Below are 12,211 nucleotides of genomic sequence, written 5' to 3'. Positions count from 1 at the left end.
GTTGTAGTAGAGCCAGAAAACTGTCTAAAACGTGAATGCATTATATTATTATAAATGTGATGCAGACAGTATTTTTAGTGCAAACTACGACATAATTCTGTTGTAGACAGATTAATAAATCTCCCCCATTGTCTAAATATCTGTGTCTAAATTTCCCTTACACATTTTTAGATATATGCTCTGTCAAAGAACAATGGTGCTGCAGTAGTCACTATAATTCTACAGCTACATACATAGGACATGACAGGGGGGTCCTGTTTTCACACCCCATCTGTCTGTCATGTTCAGAGCTTATGGAGTAGGTTCTACCTTATGGATGTTTATTCAGTTATACATGTAGATCTTCCTAGATAGTAATCTTCAGCACCTTGGAGAGTTCACAACTTCTTTCTCGGTAACCTAGCAAGTGTTAAATCCCAGACCATGTGCCAGATGCCATTCACACTCATTGCCAAGAGGCAGTTAGCTAACTTCTGTGACAGATGTAGAAATATCTGCGTGTTTTAGCTGTGGACTGTGGGAGAGAACTAGCGCATACCACTTGGACTGTGTCCATCTTGCTCTGTATAATATTTTATAGGCTGTCAGATGTTGTCAATATATGTTCCAAATATATCGACTTTATACTAAAAGCAGAAGTTACTGTGATTGGACATCTGTCTTCATTATTAGTCAGTCATGTTTCTTATATATGTTGGCTGATTTATTTTGTGTATTGTAAAATAAAACTTCTCTAGGGCTCTATTTATGTAAGTGTAGATGTATTGCAGCATTTGTGGGTTCACCATTTAGAAGGTTCTCAAAGAAAAAGCTCAAAGCAACACATAAAGTAGCACTGTATCAAAACTGATATTTTGGGTCAGGGGGGTTCATAACAAATTGGTGGAGTCCAAACAGTTCTTGGGGCCACCACGAAACAGAGGCTAATGAGGCTAGATATCCATCTCTGTTCTCTGCAGCAGAACATTCTATAGATAAGTTATCAGTAACCTATGCTCAAGTTGCAGTACTGTACTGGAATATATAATGCCTTTATGTCTCAAATTAGTTATCATCTGAATATGAATTGTATTATATTGTCTAAATGACTAACACACACTCCTGTCGATATGTTCATTTTACTTTTCAGTGGTCAACAAGGTCCATTGACTGAATATTTTGTGCCTCCTGCCCCACCACCACCTCCTCCTGTAATTCCCTCAGCACAAACAGCTTTTGACAGCCCAATTTCAGCTCCCACTCCTGTAGCCCCCAATGTAGCAGCTTCCATGTCCTCATATATTCCTACGCCACCTCCGGCTCCTCCATGCCCATACTCTGGCTCTTCTCCTCAGACAGGTTCCTTAGGACCCCCTGTAGCACCTCCCCCACCTCCTCCAGGCCCACTAACTATGACAGCTTCACCTATCCATTCAGCATCCCCTCCCACTGTCACAGTGGAACCAAGGAAACCTCAGATCCCGCTCATTCCTATAAGTGATGCTAGGAGTGACCTCCTGGCTGCAATCCGCAGGGGTAAGTGGTCATTTTACTCTTTTGACTTCTATATAGAGCAATAAATGTAAGCAAGTGAAGCATCAAAAAGTTACTAATGGTATATTTATTTATGGTATTGCTTAAAAGTTCTTTGTTGCTAGGTAACTGGTTAACACAATGTTTTCCCATGGAAACATTTGGCAATCATTTACCTTTCACAGCAGTCTAAGCGCTGAATCGGGAGGTCATTCAGTATATGTGAAGTGCATACTGTATCTACATGACAGTAAGGAATTATATGAATGGAAGCTTACTGATTTTTCTGTGAATGAGTCATTGATTTATGAAGCATATACCTTGTTATGTATAATGGATTAGCTCTATTTTGGTAGCAGAAGATTAGGGTTAACAAGCAACTTCTTACATTTTAATGAACTGCACTTCTTTGCATGGACAGGAGTGGAGCTATTTCATGGATAAAATAAACAATTCTTTGTAATCTTAAATGTAAGGACTTAATTGATTAATAAATGCTAATAGCTATATTTATATCACTGTAAACCCACAGATGAGACCTGTAAGTGGTATTATTGGAATATAGGGTAGGTTTGTATATCTTGGGGGTTGGAGCACTATGACTGAGGCATATTTACCACAATGATGGACTTCAGAATAGGTAAATGTTAGGTATTTTTTAATTATAGGCCATAATCGGGGTTGTAGTTTTCCATCATGGGGGTAATTGTATGTCTATGAGTATGTTATTCTGCATTACTACTAACAGAACCATGTCATAAACACTAGTGAGACGTATTCAAAGGATATCCAGTCTGTCCCCCATGATCAATCCAAGATTCTGTGGGATAGTTTTTGCAGTCTACAGGCTAAGAGCAAAATATTTTTGTGTTCTGAAGAGAAATAAGACTATATTATGTGTACTGACTGTAAATTGTTGTAATATCCAATACGAAAGGCCTATATAAGAGGGTCAACAGGTCTTTAGCTAAAAGTATCACAGAGTAGTCCCATTCACAATAAAGTTTGACCACCCATGGCAGCTGTTTTTATATCTATATGCAAGATATAGACTTAGTGTAGATTTAGATCAGGCTGACTAAACATGCTATAGATTTATTAAAGTGTTGATGCAAGATGATACATTTGATGTATGTTTAGCCCATCTGATCTGAGATTACACAACCTATCACTTGGCTTACTTTGAGACAGAATAAAGCCTGCAATTCTCATACATCTGGTTGTTTTTCTAGGTATCCAACTTCGGAAAGTTCAAGAGCAGAGAGAACAGGAGGCAAAGAAGGAGCCAGTAGGAAATGATGTGGCTACCATCTTGTCCCGCAGGATTGCAGTAGAATACAGCGAGTCTGATGATGACTCGGAATTAGAAGAGAACGAATGGTCAGATTAAAGAGTTGGATTCTCCATGTTTCATTGCTGACACTCACATAATTCTGCAATGGATACAAAATGGATTCAACAACGCATTATACAATGTATCTCACTGGTGCAGCTACCAATATCACTAAGCTCTGCCTGTTGATGTATGTGTATATTTACATGGCTGAGAATATCCACTTGTGTAAATGAGTCCAGTTTACTATAATATGTAAGAATATACTGTGCTCTGTTGTCGTTACTATGACCCATAGTAATGAATTACAGTTTACACAGACTTGTTGCATTCATTCAAAGTATACATGAGCTGCACAATGATGTAATTTCTGTGTATCATTTTGCTGTATGTGACAATTTAAGCAACAAGCAACAGCGTCATGTTATATTAAAAGCACAAGGCTGTGTTCTGTAATATAGTATCTGACAGGCCCGATGTAGCTGGAGGGTTTATGAGAATGGTACAAAAGATTCGCTGATAAATTGTGTAAACACAATGGCCACAAAATCCTAAGATCTATTCCCCTTATTTATTATAGATGTGTTTTTACTATTGTAGCACACCACTCTTATCTGAATGAACATTTCAGAATGTCATTTATTCTACTTCCAACTCTTTGCATTACAATAGTTTTCACTCCAGTGATTCCAGTGTAATATATTGCAGCTGGATTTTTTTAGCACCCACCATTCCCAAACAATCAAGTGCTTTTAGTTTCTGAGACCAATATGGATCTCTAGGATCTCTATTGTCAGATGGGCAGAGCACAAGGTCTAGGGCCTCCCACTTGACATCAGAGAGGGTAATTAGCAGGATGTCAAAAACCAACATCACTTATTTCTTGGGAACTGTGGGAGATATAATAGTGAAAATGCACCAGAATCAGTGGAGCTATCAATATTGAAGGATTTAAAGAATTGGAGTTGGTGGAGGTGGTGAAAGGTCCTCTTTCTTTCAGAGCAACAATAGGTAAAGACATTACCCAAACGTATCAAATAAAATTCAGTTTGGAAGGCTTCAAATTACCTTGGGGTACATTTCCCATACTCTCTTATGGCAGTTTGGAAGACCCAAGATCATACATACACAAATGTGTTTTTGTAGGTTACTAAAGTACTTATTTTTAACAATTTTACCAAACAGCAGGCCTTTGAATGTGAAAAAAAAATATTTTAAACCCATTAAAAAAGATTTAGTTTTTTTAAACTTCTTATCCCAATTTTTCCCCCATTGTTTGTAAGTTATTCAACACATCACAGATAAGTGTTTATGGTCTCTTTATTATGCACAGGTCTTTTTGTAATAATTTATAAAATATTTATTACTTTTAAAATATTTTGATTATGAGTTCCAAATCTGAAGTTGGGTACCGTAAGCCTCCTAGAGTAGTCATTTTGCAAAAGATTCCCTATGATGTGGCATAATGATAGCATAATATAGATTCCACTATTTGAAGGGAACATAGGCATAAACTAATATGTGGAGCTAATGATGGGATTGAGTTCCAACATGTGATATCAGGAATACTGTCCAAAAGCCATCCCATTGGGTATAAGCATCTCATGTGTGAAGTCATTATACCCTAGTGTGCACTAAGGATTGCCTTGTTCTAACTAGTTTTATTATGTGCACTCTGCTCTGTATATGCCTTATAAATGTGATAAAATAGTAAAAATAGTCGGATAGAATTCTGAATCTGAAAACTGTACCACATTATTCCATTTTTCTAAACAAACTAAGTGTTTTATCCTCGCCCTCTTCCCTGATGGTTGAGAGTAGTGCATTTAAATAATATCTGATTCCCTTTTGATCAGGGGCTGAACTGGACGTTTAAGTAAACGGAAAGTTTAATGTAAGCTTCCCTGGTGGACCCTAGTGCAAGGGTTAAAATCCACTGTACAATATCAGACCTAACAGATTAGCCCATGGGTGACTGAAATAGGAGTACATTTCCTCTATGATCAGGCAGAATGCTTTATAGGTGCTCTGCCTTATTACTAAGCGGCCTGATGTTTTACAACCCCTTTCACCTACTAACTGACCCAATGTTCATATTTACTTGTAAAAAGCCCAAAAACAACAAAGCACTATAAGCTCTCATATGCTGGCATTTTCAGTTTTTTTGCACTGGGATTATATTATTATTTATCAATGCATGAGACATGTATATAGGGATTAATCCTATTCTGTGAGTAGTTTTAGGATTTTTATGCATTAAAATTACAAGATCATTAATTCTGTCTCAACCTCACGCTAAGAAATCTGAATTCTGTGAGCCACTGGCTGCCAGCAATCCTTAGTGGAGCCCTTATTAGTAATCAGACACTCCAGATATTTTCTATATCATCCACTTCAGAGACGGCATGGGCTAACTCCTCCTTCTCAAACAGTTCACTTCATCCAGTCTCCTAGGAAACAATGTTTCAGCTGCAACATCAAAGCTCTTCCCTTTATTTCCCCTTTGCATCTTTTGCCGAATCGTACAGCATAGCCTAAAATAGCAAGCACCCTGACAGTTATTTTTATTTTCTTCACTCACATTAAATCCTCATTTCCTACAGCCCCAGCCTTGATAGATGAGAAGATGTTAACTCCATAACTAGATCTATAAAGCAATATTTTACTTTTTAGTCATTTGTAAATTGGAGGGGTTTTCCCATTGCCGACTACCATAAATGAAGATTTGACTGTATGGGGTCTTGAAGAAAGTGTTACCCCATCATTAAATTAACTCAGTAGCTGTTACTTGACACCCAGATGACATCCTAATACTTTAATTACATTCTCGATTGACATTTCATGAACCATGTAACAATCCAACCAGGATTATGTAATGAGGAATGTAAAAATAAAATTATGTAAAAATTTGAAAAGTCTGAACATAAGATGAGAAGTATAAAAAACACTCATCACTTAGATCCCTTACAGCTTATAATTCAATGCTTCCGGGTTCCCCATCAGTTTCTACTTCCTGTTCCCTCTCAATAAACAGGAAATGACCACGTCACCACTCACAGAGAAGCTTTCCTGTTGAGTCATTTCCTGTGTGTGGAGCTGGACCAGGAAGTAATGAACCAGCAGGAGACCTTATGAAGAGATGGTCGAGAAGAGAGTGAAGATGTATTTTATTCATTTATGCACCATTCTGTGTTTTTTTTTCTACTAATTAGTTTCAGATATAATTGGATCGTAAATAATGGGTAGATACAGTTTACCATGTCTAGCGTCATATGGAGGTCCACAGATCGTCTAAGTGGTGAACTTAGACTTACATTACTTTCAGATTTATATTCATGTAAAAAATGTTTTTAGACTGACGACTTCACAATCTCATAACTATAATTCCAATCTTTCTAGCAGTCTGCTACAATATATGGAATTTAATGCTCAGCTACCACACTGACTGACGCTGTCTTCTATCATAAAAGGGGTAGCCAGGGAGTCAACCATAGGCATAATACATTTCAGTCTACTTTTTAGTGAAAGGAATATTCTGGAACCATAGCTTTATTTATTTATTTTTAGGATTAGTCATCAATAGCAAAGGTGCAGCAGCACTCAGCAACAGGCATCTGAACTAGCACAGCTTTGTACATATTGTAGGTGGTAGTACAGAAATTGAATGAGAGAATGATGAAGTACCTGGACTTATTGGTGACCGATCCTAGTTTTAATTCATTAATAATCATTTCTTCATAAATTATCAACCTCACTCTGACTCTATTTTGTTTTTCAAGGCAAAAAATACTGTAAATATGATCTCCGGCTAAATCTGCACTTTGTTCCTAGACGCTCACTTGATGACAGAGGCCGGTTATATTCTTATCACCTCTTAAAAGCTTATTTATAACTGAAAATCCCAGCAATGTGAGGAAGGAAAACCAAAGATACAAAAAATACCTTTTTATACCTGCTGGCATATTTTCCTAATCTTGGCAAATAGCAAAAAGTTTTGAAGGGAAATATGATTCTGTATACAAGTTCTTAGAATGTAGTGAGTTATCCTTAGGAAGATCTCCTGAGTACTTCCTAAGGAGAAACCATCAAACTTAAACCCTTGTCAAAGACTTTGCATTAAGCCAACTAGTACTCTGCACTTATAAAAGACAAGCACCTGTCTGCAGAAGATTATCTGGGCATGCCCACATATTGAAGGCCTATTTAAAGGGCCGGACATTGACAACAATTAGTTCTTTTTGTTTTGCATAGTGAGTTATTATGAATGCCAGAAGTGATACAGAATCAGAGACACTGTGGGGGACATTTACTACCCTGTCCCTGAATTTCACCAAAAGTGCATTGCCCAACGATAATGCACTGCCGCAATTTACTAAGATGCTACTAAGTGCATGTGTTGCTCCTTGCTCAAGACCGACAGAGTTCACCATCTTTTAAGTGGTGCATGTAAGTGTATCATCTCGCGACACAATTTGAATGTCAAATCCTGTGCTCAGTCCAAATCAGTCGGATTGTCTGACGGCACCCCCCCCCCCCCAAATTGTGTTGCATGGAAGCAGCACAGTTGTGCCAAAAAATTGATTGTGTGCACCAAAATCCTGACACTTGCTAAATACCTGTCCAAGTCATGCAATCCCCGAAACAGCAAAAGTGAACAGCGCGACCCTTAGTAAATGAGCCTGTGTTTGGAGTTTTCGATCCCACTGTATTCATATGTCCTATGTCCTACCAAGCCATTAAAATGCCTGGTTATAAAGATGCAGGCTTCCCTTAGATGACATGCCTCCTTCTAGCAACAGATAGTAAGACATGAACTGTGTGTGTCTTTTAAGATGCAGGATCAGTTCATTGTAATATTAAGGTAAGCCATACTTTATCTCAAAAGAACTATGCTATAATGTTTACATAATATTCCTCTCATACGGTGAGCTTTAGCCAAAGCATAGCCTGCCTCCTGACCGGTCCGATAAGGCATATTACAGCACAGCCAGACCTTCAGTTCAGGACATTCTATTTCCTATGTTAAATTGAACAATACTGTTGCACTTTTCTGTGTTGAGATGCACATTTGATGCTATTTGGATGATGAAGCGCATAACACTGATATAGATATTTATGTGTATGGTGAAATATTACAGATGTAAAATGGCAAGTGCTGATACGGATAATAGGGAAAGTTATTTATTAGCGTAGTAGACTAGGGGGGGTATAACTCTATTACCACTGGATATAGTCAGATGTATTTATTGTTCAGATCCATGTTAGGAATTCCGATTTATTGTGATATATTTTGGGGTTAATAAATTATTAGTGGCTGTTAGGGAAGTGCCTAATTTTTACCTATGGAAATTCTGAATCATGAAAAAGCATTTCTAAAATAATAAAAAAAAAATCATCTGTAAATATGTCATATGTTTGAATTGTATTCAGCCTTATCTTACCTATGGTTATGAGTTACAGTTTTCACCCTCATGATGATATTTACAAACATTGCAGTAGATGACATATCTGCCCAGCAGTATAGGAGTAGTATTTATTGCTGCAGAAACAGGCATATTTGGCATTGAGGAGTCAAGAACATTCAACACCAACCTCTGGGAGCTGTAACAGCAGCCAGGTAGGTCGCCATCCAGTATTCCAACCAATTTTAACATAGGCAAAGGCTGAACGGCATTTGTAACAGGTTTAACGACAGGTGATTTTTTATTTTATCTTAGGTGTACATACATGACAATGTGATAAAATAATTAGTATCTTGATGTGGGCGTACAGGGTGGACATTAGTAAGCAGCTCCTTGTGCCGTTTTTAAGGGTGACATGTCCTCTTTAAGGTCGGTTTTAGAAGTCCATGTGTGATCCATAAAATACCAAACTACTGTATATTTAGGCCATATTCCCTAGTCCAAACCATATACAGGAGCCTCGACTCCCAGCATTGTAGTTATCTACAATGTTAAGAGTCTTGTACTGTAATTGTGCTTTTATTAGTCTCTCGGGGAGAGGTCTCCTTGTGTCATAGATATTATCACAGAGTAAACATGGCTTCTAAAGGCCTCAGACTTGTAGAAGGGCACAAAGATTATGGAGCTGGAGACTTTTTGTAGCATCTTACAGATTTTAATATTGCACTGTGTTACAGAGTTATTCTCCAATAAAAGGTATGCTTTATACAAAACCAAAAAATGGAAATTCTCTCAAGCCTCTATATTAAATCACAGACTAATGGAGCTACATAAGGGTCCTCATAAATTACAACTCAGAGGGTTGTATGCAGTCATTATTTGCTCGTGTGCATGAGTTGTAAGATTATCTCTATATTCTCAAAAAAAAAATCTCTTTGAGCTACATATTACTTAGACATTCAACATTTTACACTTAAAGGGGTTGTCCAGAATTGATAATTTATATTATTATTATTGTCCCCAAGTGGTATAAAATAAAAAAAGAACTAATACCTCAGTTTTACCATGTCATGGACATCTCCTCCCGTCATTTTCGGTCTCTGTTGGTATACAGAGTCTCAGCGGTGATGTCACGTTGATACTAATACACGCGTAAGGCTTTAGGGTTACATGACATGAGTCGAATCTCAGGGGGATATGTGCAAGGCCACTGGTATGGACTGCTGTAAGAATTAGTGCTCTTTCTTTTTTTATTAAAAAAAAAAAATCAATGTTTCCCCAACAACCCACTTTAAGTTTCTGTTGTACATTTCCTACGAGCTCCAGAGAGCTGCTATCCTGGAAAAGCATCTTAAATAATGAAATTAGCAAACACGATTTTAATAAAATTACCATTTCTAGAATAGTTACCTCAAGAAACCAAGTGGACAAAGCCAAAGTGAGAGCCAACTCCTCCATTAGTGTAGGAATGAACACATTGACTGTCTGGTGGATCTTTTAAGATGTGATTTTGGTATATATATATATGTTACTGCCTGTATTTATATCTTACTGTACACAGCTGTTATCTGTAAGTGCGTGCTCTGTGTAGTGGACTGTGTAGTGGATGCGCACAGTAGCCCAGGACACGTAAGGTATCAGTATAAGCTTTATTGCTGTATTATCATCCATAGGACCACAATGAAATGCTGCTTGTTATTACAGTATTTAAATAGATTGATGTATTTGTTTTAATTACACAGAGACAATGGCACTTATTGCATGTCTTCATTTATGACAATAAACATATTGCAATAGTGTGTGTGGCTTCATACAATGGGTTATTGAAATAAAATTATAGGTATAAACGGTAATATTCATGGCAATCCTATCTAAAGGGAGCATGTCATCGGAAATTGGCCTAATAAACCACTAGCCGTATGTTGTCAAGCAGTTTAACAGCTTCTAGATCATGCTTCTTTTATGACCCAGCTTGGTGGCATCATCCAGAAAATTAACTTTTAAGTTAGAGGTAAATTATATGCATAAAGTCAGGGAGGTTTAACATTGAAGTCAAGCTCTTCCTGCCTCTGAACATCTCCTGCCATGTGATTGACTTTAGAGGATCTGATCAATGTCCCTGGTCGTAGGACCAGCAATTAAAGTGAAGGGAGCATTATAAGGAAGGGTAAGCCTGACTTTACTGTTAAACTCTTCCCATACTCTTCATAAAACAAATTTACATCTCACTTCAAAGTTGATTTTCTGGATGATGGCACCACACCAGGCCATGAAGAAAACATCATGTAGAAGCTGCTCAGCTGCTTCACAACAAAGTCGTAGTGGTTTATTAGGCCAATTTCTCATTACAGGTTCCCTTTAAAGACTGCTACATAGTATGTGATATTTGTAAGATGGATTTGCAGGGTTTTGAGTTCCTTTATAAGACATTAAAAAGGTCTGTTTATCCTACCATGTATCTAATCACAAACTGAACAGATCATGGAAAAAAAAATCCTCACTAGCATAAAAATGTATTCAGGCTGCATGCAGGCATGTGAAGACTTACAGCCATTGACACTCCACTGAGAGTTTTGGGAAATATGCAAATACATTTTGTAGGATGAAATGAGGAAAAAAATGCCTTATTTAGCTACCTTGTAAGGTAGCCCCCATAACATCAAGCATAACTTTCAAAAAGCCTAATGACATGATGCGGGATGGGATTAAAGCCGGATCAGAAGAGATTCCCAACTCTTGACAGCACTGTTTTGCATCTCTTCAGTGGAGTGTAGTAAACTGGTTTAGAAAGTCATACTTCATGTGAAGGTAGACTAAAGAGGCAATGTTTTCCTTATCCCATCCAGGATAACGTGTTTGCATATTTCCCAGTCTCCACACACCTGGAAGGTAACCTTAAAAGGGTTTGCCCATGAAAGAAAGTTTTTTAATTATAACCCCTTAGTGATGTTTATACAATGAAGAACATTTTTAACCCTCTTAATTTAATAAATGTTACTCAGTTTTATTGGTGCTTTAGCAAAACAGACACTTCATGATCTCTGTGTGCTGACAATGTGCTTAGATTATCAGGGTACAGGTTTATCTACACTTTCATTTAGCTTTTGAACATTCTACTAGTATCTGACATATAGAAAAAGAGAGATCAGAGATGAGGAAATCATGAGATGACACACAATGTCACTCTACTAAATGCCTCCTTCCCCTGCTATAAAGATCTGATCTGATAGCTTGTAGAGTAAGTCTGTGCACACTGATTGCAGGTAGAAAGTCTGTATGTGTGAGCTCATATTGTAACGGAGAGAGAGCATCGAGTAGACAGGTGAAGCAATTCATGAGAAGAATCTGCCCGGGCATTCAAATCAGATAAATGAGAAAATTGTGTACACTGAAATGCTTCACAGTTGGTACCAACCTTCACAGGTGACTTTTAATTCCAGGGGATTTTTCAGTGCTTCCAACAAGTTCAAATGTGTTGCAATAGCTTAAGATGTTCAAAAATATTTGGTGAGAGAATAAAAACAGACTTTTCATGGCTGCTATTTTTAGTTGTAATGGCCGAGGACACACACTGCCTGCAGCTAACCCACAGTGATTTATAGTGACAGGATAGTGGATGGGATCTCTACACCACACTTCCCTTGTGGTAGGCAAATGGCTACTGTATTCTGCACTGTGTTTCCCCACAATAGAGGAGTAAAAACATCTAACAAAAGATTTCAGTGCTATATAGGACTTTGGGTTTTTAAATAAGTGTAAGCTGTGTAAAAGCACTTTGACCACCATGGTCTTGGCCAAATGGAAAAGTTAAGAAAGGCAGTCAACTGAAATCAGAGAAGTCGTCACCTGTAAGTCACTAGATGTATCTGTACTGTAATCTTTGTCACAGTGAAGAATAAGTCCCTGATTACATTATTGAACTTATATTGCTGCAAGTCTAGCATTGCCCCTTTGCAGCAATCGA

The 12,211-nt window shown here is 37.6% G+C and overlaps 1 protein-coding gene across 5 annotated transcripts in view; it reads left to right on the top strand.

Moving 5' to 3' along the window:
* Window positions 1–10,046, top strand: part of LOC140077962 (actin-binding protein WASF3-like) — a 57,282-nt gene extending 47,236 nt beyond the window's left edge. For all 5 annotated transcript variants that reach the window (XM_072125651.1, XM_072125654.1, XM_072125649.1 and 2 more), the window contains 2 exons: window positions 1,130–1,515; window positions 2,745–10,046. In XM_072125651.1, the coding sequence (XP_071981752.1) occupies window positions 1,130–1,515; window positions 2,745–2,902 (544 nt within the window). In that variant the 3' untranslated portion in view covers window positions 2,903–10,046. The remainder of the gene's footprint in view (window positions 1–1,129; window positions 1,516–2,744) is intronic.
* The last annotated feature ends 2,165 nt before the right edge of the window (window positions 10,047–12,211 follow it).

The sequence above is a fragment of the Engystomops pustulosus genome, chromosome 9 (assembly GCF_040894005.1).
Source record: "Engystomops pustulosus chromosome 9, aEngPut4.maternal, whole genome shotgun sequence".
In the NCBI taxonomy this organism is placed as follows: domain Eukaryota; kingdom Metazoa; phylum Chordata; class Amphibia; order Anura; family Leptodactylidae; genus Engystomops; species Engystomops pustulosus.
The sequence above is the reverse complement of the archived record's forward strand: the minus strand, read 5'-3'. Positions and strand labels throughout refer to the sequence as shown.